General features: G+C 35.0%; 1 protein-coding gene across 1 annotated transcript in view; it reads left to right on the forward strand.

Moving 5' to 3' along the window:
* The first annotated feature begins 4,447 nt into the window (after positions 1–4,447).
* Positions 4,448–17,114, forward strand: part of LOC149943832 (telomerase protein component 1-like) — an 82,689-nt gene continuing 70,022 nt past the window's right edge. The window contains exons 1-14 of the mRNA XM_090175936.1: positions 4,448–4,468; positions 10,917–11,120; positions 11,185–11,333; positions 11,476–11,844; positions 11,913–12,016; positions 12,082–12,359; positions 12,421–12,555; positions 12,620–12,781; positions 12,849–12,945; positions 13,822–14,035; positions 14,109–14,376; positions 14,441–14,736; positions 15,535–15,694; positions 15,762–16,016. Coding sequence (XP_090032062.1) covers positions 11,627–11,844; positions 11,913–12,016; positions 12,082–12,359; positions 12,421–12,555; positions 12,620–12,781; positions 12,849–12,945; positions 13,822–14,035; positions 14,109–14,376; positions 14,441–14,736; positions 15,535–15,694; positions 15,762–16,016 — 2,187 coding nt within the window. The 5' untranslated portion in view covers positions 4,448–4,468; positions 10,917–11,120; positions 11,185–11,333; positions 11,476–11,626. The remainder of the gene's footprint in view (positions 4,469–10,916; positions 11,121–11,184; positions 11,334–11,475; positions 11,845–11,912; positions 12,017–12,081; positions 12,360–12,420; positions 12,556–12,619; positions 12,782–12,848; positions 12,946–13,821; positions 14,036–14,108; positions 14,377–14,440; positions 14,737–15,534; positions 15,695–15,761; positions 16,017–17,114) is intronic.

A 17,114-nucleotide genomic window follows, 5' to 3' on the forward strand; every position in this document is an offset into this window, starting at 1 on the left:
AACTCTTCCGAGGAGAGGTATAATTTGACTTGCCAACTTGTTCTTCGTGCCACGCACAAACGATGGTTTTAAGCGCGGTGCACTAGCAGTCTTGTAAGTAAGGTTAATTTTATAACTGGTCCTAATGACCTGTGACCCCTAGCTCTACGGATTTTAAAACTGGTCCTATGGATCTGTGACCCCTCGCGCAATTTATTTATTTGCAGGTCCTGTATTTAGTTGCTTTTTTAAATTATGGATAGATTAATAGCCCAGGGCAGGAATCCATACCTCTAATTGGAATGCTTATCGCTGCAGATTTTCGTCTCGAAGTGGCTGACGGTTTTTTTTGACGTCACTATGTTAATTTTACCAACAACTACGTAAGAGGGGAGCGCGCGCAAAGGGTATTTTTCTCTCTTAGGCGGGGCCAAAGCCGTCAGAGTGATCTTGCCATACGTGATACGGCAGGATAAGCATTCCAAGAAGAGGTATGGATTTCTGTCCAGGGTTTTGTTTTTGTATGGACAATGGAACGGTACGCAATAGACTACAGAAAAACCTCAGGTACTATTTTCCGAGCGGTAAGACAGTCTCAGATAATCTGTACACCGAGTTCGTGCATTTAGCACTGTTAAAGGTACATATTTTCAAGAGTTCGAGAGTTCCATTTAGCACTGTCAAAGGTACGGCAGTGTACACCGAGTTCGCAGAGTGTCTTACCCCTCGCAATTTTCATTCAAGTATCACAGGAATTATTACATTTTAAGTTATCTGATAGATACGTAAATATAATTGAGATAAAAATATTAATTTTCATTTCAGTCTTAGGCCTCGGTCATTTTATAACGAAAATAATCGTAAACTCGAGAGAAAAATTCTCCGATTTCCTCCTAAACTGATAGAGAGATCCGGATTGGTTGGTATTTGAGCATGCGTAGAGACCAATTTTTGCCTATCACTGGAAACAAATAACTAAATCATGTTTCCTCATGGAGCACGTGGCGCCATCTAAGTAAACTGACCGTTATATTTCGGAAATAAAAGCTTGACAAAATAATCGTTTAACCGGAAATTTAGATATAACTTGGAATTCGTTCAATTGAAACGCAAATGATTAATTGTCAAAGAGTCTGACTGTCTCCGACGTTAAAATTTTGCGACCTCCTATTGAATTTTTGCTTCCCACCATCGAAACCTCCTACGAGAGTTTATCTCCTGTTATTCCTCCAACGTTACTAACTTTCTCCTAGAAATAGGAGGAAATCTCCTAACTTGGCCACACTGGTTTAGCGTAGTGTTATCAAAGATAATTTAAACTCGTACCCTAGATTCGAAAACTGAGACGGTTTTGTTACGAAGCGTTTACCCTTTTCCGGCACGTGACCTCAGAAAAATCGGGCTCCATTGGTTGCAGTAAGGCGCAAACCATGGAGCAAATTTTTCTGAGTTCCAGCGGTAAGTGGGTAAACGCTATCGGCAACGCGCGAGAGAGTGATTTCGAATCTAGGGTACGAGTTTAAATTATCTTTGGTGTTATATAGTCTTTGCTCGCTTACTCCGTGACTGTGGCTGGAGCTGCCTGGCTGCCCGTTTCCAAAAACAAAAAGCTCCCGCGGACTTCTACTTAATTTTTACGAAATTTCACAGTTAATTAACAGGTCCAAAGGACGTGTGACCCTTGGGTTTTCAATTAATACTGGTATGAGCAATTAATAAACAGGATGTTGTCCTGCAGACCAGTGCTATTTACAAGACTGTGCACTAGCCGGCAATTATATCAGAAAAGCTTAAAAATTACCTTTCTTCCCGTTTAAAGAACACTTTTCCCTCATTTCCCCCAAACGGAAGGCCATTTGAAGTAACTTTTCCCGTTTTCCCTCTTAAATTGCATTATTCCCATTTAGCGTTTTGGAAAGTTGAAAAATCCTGGAAAAGGGAAAAATTCCCCGCATGTGGAAGCACTGGCAGAGGTGCCGAACACAAAAAATATATTTTAGGCCTAGCGGAAATTTTTTGCCTCTATGCCCGCAAAGTGGCGCCATCCCTAGATTCATTGCTAAACTATTAATTAGCAAAAATCGCTTTATTCTAGAAACTGTCGTCTATTAAATGGACAGCAACGAATCTAAAGATGGTGGTAGTTTAATTGAAAATTTCCGTCAGCTATAAGTTAGTCTATAACAAGAGTTTACAGTAGATTGAATCTCTGTCATATTTGGAATATGCGCTTAAATAAAACAAAGAAATCGCCTAGAAGTAATATTTCCGAGAGCCAGGACCGGCAAGTCCTGTTTATATAGTGTCTGCGTTCAACAACCCTCTGAATCATTCCCGATTAGGCATCGGAAAAACCGTAACAGATGTTGAACGATTTTTGCTCCTTCCGGTTGTGACGTCATGATAAATATCGGAAGCGTATCAAATTAAACTGTTACACGAGCATAGTTTTCTGGTACGTTTAATAAACGTATGGTTGATGAACGCGCACGTAGAAGATTTCTGCTGGCCGCAATTTTGATTGATACGATAAGCAATCGGACCGAACGGTAACGCAATCAGAAGTATCGGATTATTTTACGAATTTAGTTGTTGAACGCAGCCCATAAGTATTAATAAGCACATTCTTGAATTTACAACAAAATACTTCAAAGAATTTCCAGCGATTGAATCTAAAATTTAATTTTCATTTGTTCGTCTACGAAATCAAACTAAATGCTTCGAATTCGTCTGTTTGACTCAGTGGCGTAACTAGAAAACGTTGCGCCCGGGGCGAGTGAAAATTTGGCGCCCCTAATATAAGCTTATTTTTTTGCAATTAATATTTTGGCGCCCCTATACCCCAACATGACGGTGGCGCCCGGGGCGGCCGCACCGTCCGCCCCGCCCTTGCTACGACCCTTGACTATTATTTTACAGTCGCTAGTGCTGTTCATTTTGAGAATGGCAGTACGTAGCGAGCAGACGAAAAAACCGAGAATCTTGTTACCTTGTTCACCGGCGTATGTCGCTAGTGTTTCCAAAAAAATTAAACAACGCAGGGGGATTCAAAAAAGATCGTTACAAACCGAAAATGTTCTAATATATATTTCAAGCACGTCTCTGAATTCCCAAGTTCTATAAATCCGCAACGTTTTCTTCTAGATTTTCGCTCTACATATTTCTTAGTTCTTAATGCGGTGCCATATCAACTGTCTGGGGCTGCTTTTAACGACTCCAGGATCGATTCCGCGACGAAGCCATATATTTATTCCTCCCATCTTCAATCTTCGGCCGCCTCGCAATCTTGATTGCCCGTTTTTTTTATATCACCATCCAATACACATAACAGTTAAATCTGTCAACTCGATCCCCCGCTTGATAAAGTGCGGAAAACCTTCTGTCGCTGTTCGGAGCACTTCGGAATATTTACTTCCGAGATTATTGGCTGCTGGCAATGTCTCAAGAAAATCACGCGGAACGTTTTGCGACACCGACTTAATGGGCATTTGTACCAAAGGCGTACTCTAAGGGTGAAGTTTTCGTTGTTGCGTATTTAGGAGCTCGTTGTAGGTTAGGTAAATTGCAACCCCCCAAAAATATCTGTTCGTAATAGAGACCTCGAGGCTGGAGTGCCAGTTTGTTTTTACGACATCCGCTCGAGAATTGTCGCTGGGCTATAAAAATGTCCCAACTGAAATAGCCTCTCCATTTGCGCGTGACGTACCGTTGTAGATAGTATACACTGGCGGAGTTTTAATTTTGACACCAGGCAGCACGGTAAATTTTCAAACGGAGAATCATGGATTTTTATAATCAACGCATTTCACGTTTTTTCTACAGAGTATTCGGGTATTTGTTGAACCAGGGAACTATATGTGTATACACTTTAGTGGTGTGCAAATAATTCGATCGAATACCAAATCGAATAGCGGTTGGAAAAGGTCGCGAATATTCGTTTTTCTCGATGAAATAGTCGAATATTTGAAAATGGAGGGTAAAAGTATTTGGTATTTTCGAATAGTTTGCAAACTGGTCGAATAACCGCGGGTCTTTTTCTAATTTGTTGAGTTTCAAGGCCATCAAAGGAGAACGCAATGAAAATTCCAAACTAGTCCTTATTTCACGTGCGACTCAATCAAGCAATGAATCCATTTTCTGATGGCTAGATTTTCCGACTTTTTGACGTCATAAAATCCGTTTTACGCATGTTTAGGATTCATTGCTTGATTGAGCCGGTTTCTAAAAAAGCGCGCTAAATCAAGCAATGAATCCAAATAAACAATACTAGCATACGTTTTGCGCATGTGTCGTATCAGAAGCCTATAATAAGAGAAGCCTCTAAATCCCTATACCGCCAACGTAAAACTTTTGAAACGTCTTGTTTTCGACATGGAGCAAAGAAGAAATTAACGTGGCTTAGGACTAGTTAATCTAGTGAGCGCTATATTTAGTCTTTGTAGCGAAAAAGTAGTTTGCTCTCCAAAACGTCGGTTGGCAAAACTGAAACGTAGGTACAGATCATCCTTGGTTTAAAACTTTAAACGCGAAAGGCGGGCAAGGGTTAAGGTTTTTACCTCTCCGAGGGGACTATGTCCTCTAGGAGGGGTTTTACAATCACCGTGTCTGTCTGTGTGTCTGTGTGTCTGTGTGCTGCGAACGCGTTACTGGGGCAAAGTCCAAAACGCGTTACCGGGGCGAAGTCAAAAACCGTGCTTGCAGTTTAAAGGGAGGCAAAACCACCGTGTGACGGTGAGCGTTAACGGATGATTTTGCGTTTGGGTTGGGTGCGGTTGTTTTTTTCGTTAACGCTCACCGTCGCGACGGTTTCAACTCAGTTTCATTGGAAAGTTTGTTTTTGTAATTTTTATGTGTAGTGTGGGAATGTTGAGTTTGTGTTATGGCGTTTGTGGGTGATGAGTTTGTTGTGTATGCGTTTAGTATGTATGGGTGTTTTCTCTCCAACTTCTTCTTATTGACTTTTGGGACGGACCGAGTGCTGAGGGTTACGATAAACGTCTCAACGTCCAAATGGCAGGGTTTCCAGTATATATATATATATATACAGTAGGGATATATACGGTCTATGTTTCCACAAATTGTTTACGGTATTCGTCATAGTATCAATTTGCGATCGCATCGGGCGGGATTCGGTTACGTTTCAAAGAAAATTATAAGCTCAGCTTAAGCGGAAGAGTATATTAATAGTTTTTAAAGTCTAAATTATTTACGTATGAAAATTTAAAGGTCAAATCTTAGTTTTTTGTAATTTATTTTTTTATATTTAATTAAATATTTATAAATTATATTAATCTTATATTTAATTAAATATTTATAAATTATATTAATCTTATATTTAATTAAATATTTATAAATTATATTAATCTTATATTTAATTAAATATTTATAAATTATATTAATCTTATATTTAATTAAATATTTATAAATTATATTAATCTTATATTTAATTAAATATTTATAAATTATATTAATCTTATATGTAATTAAATATTTATAAATTATATTAATCTTATATGTAATTAAATAGTTATAAATTATATTAATCTTTTATTTAATTAAATATTTATAAATTATATTAATCTTATATTTAATTAAATATTTATAAATTATATTAATCTTATATTTTATTTTATTTTCTATAAATTATATTAATCTTATATTTAATTAAGTATTTAAAAATTATATTAATCTTATATTTAATTAAATATTTATAAATTATATTAATCTTATATTTAATTAATTATTTATAAATTATATTAATCTTATATTTAATTAAATATTTAAGTATTTTAATGTAAAATTTGATCGTCATCAGGAATTGTTAATACATTTTTTATTGGTGTGGATATTTGGACATCTCCGATTCCTAATGCAGTCATTGATTTCCTGGGTGTGCGAGTCATTATATGATATTGGAAATTGGACGGTATTGGTCTTTTTCATGCGGTATGTGTCACAACGTCAACAGGAAGTCGTCCACTACCAGATGTCGAATATAGCTATTCTACGGTATCTTCATCAAGGGCGAGTGTTGAAATAAAATGAGCGTTAAAGATGCGGCAAGTATTTCGTAAGCGAGAAAAATACAAATACCCTCTGTAGATATTTCTTTCATTAAAATTTGCTTCGTATTATATTTAACTGATAAACTTGTTCTGTAAATAGGGTTAAATTCAATTGTGCATTGTTTTAGTACGTCTAACTCGCTGTTGTAACTATACTTAATTTATATTATTCTGAATAAATTAAACTCGGTTGTTTCGTCTCAATTATTTTAATTAAAATTAAAATTTTATACCGAGCGGGATTGAACCGGGATTACGGTTTTAGTAAATAACTCTGAATTGCGGACATATCTTTAAGGGTCGTCTCGATAAATTAATACCACTAGGGACAATTCTTCCGAGGAGAGGTATATTTGGGCTTGCCAACTTGTTATTATAGGCTTCTGGTCAAATCCATTCTTAATGATGATTCTATTATTTCGCCACTGTACAAGTTATAATAGATTTTTTAAGTTTAGTAACGTATATATCAGACATTTTATGAACCGCTTAAATGTAAAAAATTATGCTTTTTTTATTTTAAATTTTAAAATAATATTTCATATTTACAGTACATAGACCATAATGTGTACTAAAATTAGTTAGGCCTCGGTTCTAAAGTTACAGAATTGGGTTCGATTGGGTTAGTGATTTTCTCCGCGTTTTGTTCTCAGGTTGTTTCTGAAGCATGCTCGATGTTTGGACAGTTTTGTAGTGTTATTATTTGTATATGACTCAGTATTAATGACAGGGTGGCTTCAAATAAGCTGCGGATTTGTAAATGACACTTGCGCAAAACGGATTTTATGACTTCAAAAAGTCGACCAATTTAGAAAATGGATTCATTGCTTGATTGAGTCGCACGTCTTATTTTTGACACCTCTTTAGGCGACAGCCGCAAGGATTATAATATATAGAGTTACCTTGCACGTCCATACTGTATTAAAACTTCTTAGCTAGATTATTGGCGTGTACTGTTTTCTGTTTTGTAATTTTCTAGAATAACAAAGTAAAACTAAAACCAAGTCTAAAACAAAACCGGGTTTAAGTAACTTTGTGGTTAAAAAAGATTTTGGGTAACATTTTGAACTTATTTGAATGGTAAGTCAAGAATTTATTAAATTATTGAATTAAATTTTTACAAAAGATACTAAAATGTATTATATTATTGTAATACACTTGGAATGTCTAAGGAACCATTGGCACGATGCTGGAGAAATGGCCGGGGCTTGAACTTTTCGTATATTTTATTCTCCATCACTATCTAAGCTTATCTTTTCGGTTTAATGAGTCCCAAGCCAGATTTCACGCACGGTACTGATGAGCCGGTCTATCTTTGGAAATTCTGGTTATTTAATTTCGTTTTTGACTCGAAGGCCTATTTGTCCGAAAAACCCGCCAGTTTTTTTATTTATTTAAATTTGTTTAGGGTTGCAGTCCATAGGTGGTTCTTTTCAACTTAACGCATGTATTCCAAGACAAACTAGTATATTGAACAAGTTGGCAAGCCAAAATATACCTCTCCTCGGAAGAGTTTCTAATTTTCAGTGACGCGTATCACTGCAGTCTACAATGAATTTGATTAAACGCGCTACGTCTTATAGCGTTTTCCATTTGATTGCTCGAGATTCGCTCTGAATCTGTCTCTGACGTCATAGATCTCGCCCCAATCGACTAGAGTAAAAAAGCAAATGGAACATTCCATGAACATATTCCCGCGATTTGTTGTTTTTCGTCTGCTTGTAATTTGAATTTTCGCGTCTTGGTATGCCATTTTGCCAAAAAATCTAAAAAGAACGCGAAAATTTGCTCCGATCTCGATCTCGATCCGTTGATCTGTCGAAATCGGCAGATCGGGTTTGGGCGATCTCAGTACACCCGAGAGCGTGAAATGGAACACGCGAAACTTGATCGGAGCAGATCCGAGCCCACTAATGGAACATAAAATGTTGATCAGAGCGATCTAGAGTGCTCGAGAGCAGTCAAATGGAAAACGCTATTACATTTGGCGTAGTTTAAGCCCCTACAGCTTCTCGAGCCGTTTTCGCAGCAAGGTGCCAATGGATCCGCAGAGATTTAATAAAGGATGTGTGCTCGCGGATTATTTAACGCACAAGGATTTCCCTGTCTGGCACAAAAACGCGAGCAAAAACATTTAATAGATATAGTTTTGCATTTTCTTGCCGCTAAAGCGCAACTGGTGAACGTCTTAGCATTTTTGCTGGAATATAATTGCTTTATCAAAATAAAAATTTATGTAGCAGTCAATAAGCTAATTCACCGAAAGTTCGGTAAAAATATATTAGAGATTTAATGTACTTTAAATATCATCGTCGTTATAGACGAAATATTGTAATTACACATCCCACATTTCTAAACTTATTGTCGAACAACCATTTAGCAGACGACAATTTCTTGCTATTTAATAGTTCAGCGAATAATCTAGGGATGGCGCCACGTTTGCGGATGCTTCGTGCTAGTCGACGTGACAGGGTGGGATGGTCTTGAATCAATATGCGTTTTCTAATGGGTCCAAATAAATTAAATTAGCAGGTACAAGGTAATTAGTATTTTTGATTCTTGTTCGTGTTTTGAAACCAGCGTTAATGTGAAAGAGTAAAAAATAAATATTTGGCGGTAAAAAAACAAGAATTGATCTATGAGCTTAACTGAAGCGCAAAATAAACCATTTCCCACTGAGAAATTCAACGTATTTAAAGCATTTTATTAAATTAAATACATAAAATCAATTAGCTAAAAAACCAAAAATTACCTAAATAATTAAAAGTAATAAATAAAACGAATAATAATTTAAAATTGATTGGAATTTTTTTCCTTGTGACTGAAAAAATAACATGAAAAATGCCTTAAAGAAGTTTAAATGCATAACAGCTAAACACGTTTTGGTTATACGGGTTATAATATAAAATGATGGAATCAATATTGTATTTAAACTGAGTTATAATTAAGCAGATCTAAATAAATATTATCAATAGTAAATAATACTATAATCACGTTTGTGTGTTATAAAGTCTACACGTTGTGTAATCAAAAGTGACATAATTACCAAAAGTGTGACCATCCCTGTACTTTCGTATGCTAAAGGTTTAATGAATGCTCGACTCGAGATCGACCACATGAAAGACGGTTTATTGTCGCTTTTCTGGATCTTTTTTAGTCTATGGTATTATATCGTAGGTAGATGGCGATAGCATCTCCACAGAACGACGAAAAATAAAAAAATTCACTAACTTTGACCAGTGCTACTTAGTTCCTCCGTTTATCACTACGAGGCGTTATTTGTTGGTTTTAACTTCCTTCCCTCCCCAAGGCATACTTTCCCTTCACCCCTCCCAACTTGTATTTCGCTCGTAACATTCATTATGAAATAGGTCTGATTGACACACTTTTGGTAATTATGTCACTTTTGGTGTAATCAATTTAATATTATTTATTATAACAGTTAAGAAATAATGAAAAAGTACTTAAAGCAGACTACTTACACTGTCTTACACTGGAGGCTTGCTGCTTGCATAGCACATGTGTCTTGCAGCGAGCTAGCTTCCAGTGAAAGACAGAGTAAACCTAATAGCTATGTAGTCGGCCTTTAAAGTGAACCCCTCCATGAGTGAACACAGCTCTAAATGATTATGATTATATATAATACACTTGGTTTAGATGGGAATAAGAACTTATTTAAAACTTTATTGCAGGCTATTTAGGCAGATTACACCCAGGCTTAATTTTTTAAGGCACTTCTTTCAAATCACTCCAATTATTATATTAAAAAAATAATAAACTTAATATTTCTATTATAAACAATTAAATAACTCAAAACGTTGGAAATCTCAAAATCGAAAAGTCCCAGTAAAACCATACGGGAATTTCCCGAGCTAAGAATGCTTATCCTGGCGTATCGCGTATGGCAAGATCACTTTGACGGCTTTGGCCCCGCCTACGAGAGAAACAATCCTCCCTGCGCACGCTCCCCTCTCAGGTTTTTGTTCGTTAAGTTAACATAGTGACGTCAAATAAACCGTCAGCCACATCGAGACGAAAATCTGCCGCGATAAGCATTCCAGTAGAGTTATGGATTCCTGGTCACAGTTAATGTCTGCAATTTGCTTATTTCTTCACCGCAAAGGCGTTTCAATAAAATATCATCAAGGATATTGTCTATAAGTAATATTTCCGAGAGCCAGGACCTGCAAGTTACTGTTTATATAGTACTTGTTGTAATAATGGAAACATTTCACCTGTACAAGTGCAAGATTGCTAGAGACGCTAATATAGGTGTGCTCGCGTACCCATTTTAAAGCCTTCAAATAAGAGACGAGATGAAAGTGACAGGGTCTGACGACGACGTCACAAACACATTAGATTAGCGCCTCAGGCGTAATAAAGAATGCTAAAAAATTTATCAAAAATACATTGCTTGGGTACGGCAAAAGTCAGAGCAAATATAGTCCGAGGACATAAAACAACTTCTTAAAATCGTGACGTCGGTGACAGACCCTTGAAACATAAAGGCAAAAAAAAATTACCATTTCAAATCAAGCGTGAGCACCCCTTGGTGGTCAACTACTCCACCATTAAAAACAACTTGACATAAAATCATTTTACTATTGTTTCCTCTTAAAATTACGCCATCCTTATCTGTACATATTTTTTCCAAAACGATAGGAGCCATATTAGCGTCTCTAGCAACCTGGGTTGACCACCACTTCTTTTGTAAATTTACTTATTTTCGGTCTTGTTAATTTTGTATCTCAAGCATTAAATCAATTTATCCTTCCGAACTATCGGAAGATTATTCTAAAAATTTATATTATTAAGCAAGCCGAATATTTATCTATCTGTTATGTTCCGCCATCTTAAATCGTGAATCTAAAGATCGCCCAGAGGAAAATTCTAGAAAAAGTGCTCGAGATCTGTTGATCCCCCAACTTCGGATCAACTTCGAGCGCCAGTGGAGAGCTCGAATATCTCCGGGAGCTGCCATTGGAAATCGCTATTAGCTCCATATTTACCATAGTAACCAACTAGAAAGCGCCCTACAGCAACCGACGGAGGCCAAATTTTCGGAGGTCACGTGCTGTAAGTGGGTTATCGTTTTGTTAAAAAACCTGTCAAACGGAATACTAACTGAATTCAAATCTAGGGTACAGAGTTCTATATTGTCTTTGCCTTGGGGATGAAAGTCTGACATATTGTGGTACATGTCTTTCTAATATTGGTCGTAATTCAACCTCCTAAAAGTTGAATAACGCTTGTCAAACATTAAGGATGTTTTCGAAAATTTGAGCTAAGGTAACTTCTATTTCAAATCGCCGATTTGGCACCCTGGGGCAGAGCCCCGCTTGATAGCTAGCCGTCTTTAGCTATTACACTAGTTGCTATTCCTCTTGTATATTTTTTGTATGCTTAATTGCTTACATTATTTTTCAAAAAGTTTCGTCACATGAACGTCATTTGCTGCCGTCTAGTGGACCGGCGAATGTGATATGACATGTAGTTGCGCAATCGCAAATCTAAATTTCAAACACAGTGTTATATAAAACGTGTTCGTGTCAATGGTTTAGGTTTAATTTCATTGTATAAAAATGAGTTTAAACGTCAAAAACATCAATATTAGAAGCAATTTAGTTTCTACTGAAAATAGTTTGCTGAAAGAACATGAAACTAATCAAACTAGTAAGCTTTGGTCAAGTAATCCTATTATCACACACCCCCTTCAATATCAGCTAGCAATCAAACCAGCTGTAAGTAATTTAAATAATGCTGAGAAATGCGGACCAAGACCATTAAAAAGATCTCTGGAGTTAGTGAAAATATTTGACATATTTTCCAATTTTAAATTGATTGTTAATATGTTATTTATATTGACAGGAACATATATTTGAATCCGAAGAGTCATTACATTCCTTCCAAACAAGTTCATTTGGAAATAAATACGAACCTAACATCAGTGAGAAATAATCTACTAGAAAATAGTAAAAAGCATAAATAATATATATATTTTTTACATGTATTTAATGTACAATCTTATGTATTACAGAATATAAATATTTGAAGTTGAATCAAAAATCATCAGAACCCAGAAGGCTCAGTGGTTTCTTGGAAACTGCGTTGGTTACACCTGAACCAGAGAAAATTAAAAATGAACAGTCAAAATCAAGGAAAGATAGTACCAATTTATTGGTGCAATCGGATTTTCCAATATATAAATTCGACTCCGAACCACCTAGTATTAAAGGAGAAGTTTTATTTGGTGACATTGATATTAATCTCTACGAAGAGACCAAAAGGTTGAATGAAACTAGAGCAGTTTTAAAGGTAATACTGATTAATTGTTAAAGCATTTGACATAAAATTAATTGACCATTTAATTAATTAGGTTCAATTCTTAACGATGGTGTGCTCATCACTTGTCAATTCGCCAAATTTTAAGAATCAAAATGACTTCACACGACAAAATTTAGTTGATCAGGCATCCATGATTAGAGACTTTGACCCTGAATTTATTTTAAAAGTAAATTAGGCTTTTATTTTGTCTATTCTGAAAACTTACCATACAACTGTTTTTAATTTATAAGGCAGCTCTATACGCACGGCAAAAACTAAATATTAGAAGTACCGCAAATTTTCTATTAGCATATGCTGCGGCTTACCCAAAATGCAGAATATACCTCAGAAGGTATTTTCGTACGTCAATTAGACTTCCATCCGATTGGATGGATGTTGCGGCTTTGTATCAGGTATATTAGGTATCATATTCCACTTGTTCTGCCTCAAACTAATTCATAATTATTTTATGTTAATCAGACGATCGAGGACAAAGTTGTAAAAAGGGGCTCGGTTCCGTCCATGCTTAGGAAAGTTATGGTTGAGAAGTTTGAAGATTTTGACGAATATCAATTAGGTAATAATAATTATAACACTTTTTTACAGGAAAAGAATGTGATGTATAAATGGAACCAAATATAGAAATATAAAATGTTTCTCTTACATAAAAAGACAGAGCTTTATTAGTAAAATATCTTGAATAATCTGAAATTCCACCAACTCTATCCCGCGCTACTAACTTTTAAAAGTATGAGATAGTGACGTAAAAGAAACAATAAAACAAAAAGGCAACTCCACCGTATGGAATGACCTATTATTGTGTCCCGTGACCTAAAATATTGTTTTATTTGCTTAAAAATATAAGCTATAATGTAGAATGCCATTGAATACTTGCCAGTTTCAATAACATTATCGCCATCTATCGATTTCAAATATTTAGAACCAATTGCTATGAAATAAAAGTGCATGTTAAAACTATTGAAGTTGGCTGCCCTAGTGATATATCAAAATACCAAAAGTGTTTTATATCCACTTTTGAAAATACTATTACATTATTGAAACTGCCTAATTTTAATTTAAAAGTATAATTTTAAACTTCAAATAGTATAATTTTAAACTTCAAATAGTATAATTTTAATCTTCAAATAGTATAATTTTAATCTTCAAATAGTATAATTTTAATCTTCAAATAGTATAATTTTAAACTTCAAATAGTATAATTTTAATCTTCAAATAGTATAATTTTAATCTTCAAATAGTATAATTTTAATCTTCAAATAGTATAATTTTAAGCTTCAATTAGTATAGTTTTAAACTTTAAATAGTATAATTTTAAGCTTCAAATAGTATAATTTTAATCTTCAAATAGTATAATTTTAAACTTCAAATAGTATAATTTTAATCTTCGAATAGTTTTTTTTTTATAATTTAATATAAATTTTTTTATTTATAGCAAAATATAACAAAAAGAAACGAAAAAAGCAGAATAAAACTATGGAAAATAAACCTGATGTTAACGAAGAGGCAGTAATTGTTAATGATGATGATGTCGTTTTGGAAGAAGATGACATAGTGGATGAAAATCACGTTTTCACTTTAAAGAGACTGATCAGACTTCTTCACATTGAAAAGCCGCATGACATTGTGATGGGTCTTCTTGGGAAAAAGTGGGTTGAGATAGAAATATACAAAATATGAATAAGTTTTTTCAGCAACTAGCATTAATGGTTTTTTCGGTAGTTATCCGAATGACCCTGAAAGTTTTCGAATAAGTGGTTTGCCAGGCTATTTTGAGCCAGAGATGGCGGGAAAAAGACTGAAACTTTCCATTCCATTGACTTGGGAAACTCAGGTGGCAAAACATGGAAATAAAGCAGAAATTTGGCAAAAACTTCTTGACGAGAAAAAATTGCCCTATATGGCCATGCTGCGTAACCTGAGGAACATTATTTTGACAAATGTTTCCAAGAAACATCATGACCTTGTTTTGAGGCTTATTTCTAATAAGGTATGTTGGTATGATGATAGTTTCTCCAAGTGTACAATTATTTATGAACATTTTATTTTTACAGATGTCAGTCGTCAAGAGTCGACAGTTTCCTTTGAGTTTCTATAATGCCTATGAGACAGTAAACGAATTGGAAAAATTAGTGGATAAACACAATGAAGGAACACTGGAATGTTACGTGCCTAAACCAAAAGCAAAGGATCAAAAAAAAGATAAACCACAAGCAAATTCTGACCCTAGAAGCAAAAATAGTTCTAGAGTTACAATAAACACTACGTCCGAGCCTAAAGAAAAATCAAAACCAAAGGGCGCTGATATTCCTGTAAGGAACAGGATTTTGGTTCGAAAACTTAAAAAAAAGTAATTGAAAGCTGTAACTTTAGGGCTGTGCGAGTAGTGGTTTTAGGCAATCAAGTCAGGTACCGAGTATCTGAAATTGTTTTCGTTGAGTATTGAGTCGGGTAATATTTTTGTGGAGTCGGATAATCAAGTACTCGCTTAATCCAAAAAAATCCTTATTCTAGTAGTCGAGTAGTTAAGAAAAACGTTCGGGTACTTGATTGAGTTTTTTTTTTGGGTTATTTCACTTATTTTCTTTAATTATTCATAACGGTATTCTAGATTATTCATAACTGTATTTAACTTGATATATGATAATTCATATAGAAAATTAACGATTTAAAACTTAATAATTCATAGATAAGTTGACTGATTAACTGTATTAATCATTTAAACTACTAAATTGATACCTAAGTAACCTAAGCCTAAGGGCGCAGTAACTCAATGTGAAGAAAAGCCATAGAGTAATATCGGAGTGTTGCATTGAAATTATTGCAGTGAAAACACAAAATTTAATCAAATACTCGTTGAATAGTCGAGTACCCGAACATTATGGGAAACAAAGTATTTTTCTTTTATCCTCCAATTATGGGAAAAATAAAAACCTGACTAATTCAGCAAGGGGGCTTATTCGAGTATTTGAGTACCCGAACATGTAAATTTTTGATAGTCTATAATAGACGAGTATTGCATTTTTCTTAATCGAGTTACGAGTTTGGGTACCCGACCTAAAAATAAGTCGGGTACTCGCGCAGCCCTATGTAACTTGTTTTAGCGCTTATAAAATATTAATTAATTTTATTGTTTTTGCTTTTTCAGACTTCCAAATGCTGGTGGCGATTTTATTCCTAAATATAAGGAGTCCTTAGAAAAAGCAATTCAAATATCTGTAGAGTATAATTTAGACCCAATTCCAGGGAGAACCTTTGTGGTTTGTGATCTGTTGGCTTGTGGGACGGATCAAAATGATGGCCTTAAGGTTGGATACATTTTGATGGTGTTCAGTCACTTAATATAAATACAACTTTGAGACAATTTATTTTTAGCTGGTTAAACAAAATCTTTTGTTGGGTCTAATGTGCCTGTCAGCTTGCGAGGATTGCCAACTTTCAGTGAATGACATGCTCGTTTACAAGAGCGTTGATTTGAAAGAATACCCCAGTGGTATTCTGGAAGCTGTCAATAAATTATCCGAACCATTCAGTAGCCAGCCAAAGAATCGACTAAACTCATTCTACAAAGAATGTCAAACTAAATTGTGGAAACCCTACTTGGATGTTCAAGCTGCTAATCAACAACCGGTGAGTCAATATTTGATTATTTTTCATTTTCTGGGGAAGGGTGCTAAAGTTTTTCGAAAAATATTAATTCTCTAAGTATTAAAAACTATAGTTAGCATAATGTCTTCCAAGGTTGTAAAAACGGTAAAACCTGGAACATAGGTATTAACTATTTGCTTGTTTTAAGTTAATAAAGTGACATGCTAATATTATGTCTCTCCTATCTCTGTCATTTGACAAGTTAAATTGAAAAAGGCCATCTAGAAGTTTTGTTTGGAGTGTGCTAAATATTTGGTGACACCATAAGTATATAATATTGTTCCATAAGTTTGTCACTTTGGGGAATATTTTACTGAGAGCTAGAAGTGACGTCATCACCAGAAGAAAATCTCCCCCTAGCGAGGCTCTGTCAAAGGCTACGTGTGACGCGGGAGCAAGAGGGCGGACAACGGCGACGAAGCCCGTATTGCAGTCTGTCTTCTGAATAGCTCTCAGTAAAACTTTTGCATTTGAAGAAAAGGAAGTGTCACAACTTATGAACCAATATTATACACTTATATTGAAACTAAATGATTTTATTCAATATCAGAGAGAAAAAGTTAGTTAATATTTCTTATCAAATAGTCGAATTTTTGAAAATGAGCAAAGAAAGCTTTTGGTATTTTTCATTATTTAAAAAAAATGGTCAAATAACTATTGGCCTTTCTTTGATTGTTGAATTTATGAGCCTTAACGGAAATGCTATGCAAGTTCTCAGGTTACTTGCAGTGACTGACGGTTGTCTGCTGTAATCGCCAGTCTATTTTTGCATAATTTTAAGGGGTCACAGTGTAAGGTCTCTTATTGTCTAATACAGTGGCATATTCTAGAATAGCAAAGTAAAATATAAGCAAAAAAGGTTGATGTAAAATGATAGTCACAGATGAGTAGTTTGTGTTTAAGGGTATTGTTTAGGGTTGGCCGATATCGTAATTTAACCGATTCCGATACCGATACCAATTTTTTTACCGATATGGCAAATCGGTACCGATACCGATTTTCCCGATTTTTTACCGATTTTCACCGATTCCGATTTTACAATTCATTATCAATGGTCCAATACTATTGTTACCGATTTAA

The sequence above is a fragment of the Leiobunum rupestre genome, chromosome 5 (genome assembly GCF_980474605.1).
Source record: "Leiobunum rupestre chromosome 5, qqLeiRupe1.1.hap1, whole genome shotgun sequence".
Lineage (NCBI taxonomy): Eukaryota > Metazoa > Arthropoda > Arachnida > Opiliones > Sclerosomatidae > Leiobunum > Leiobunum rupestre.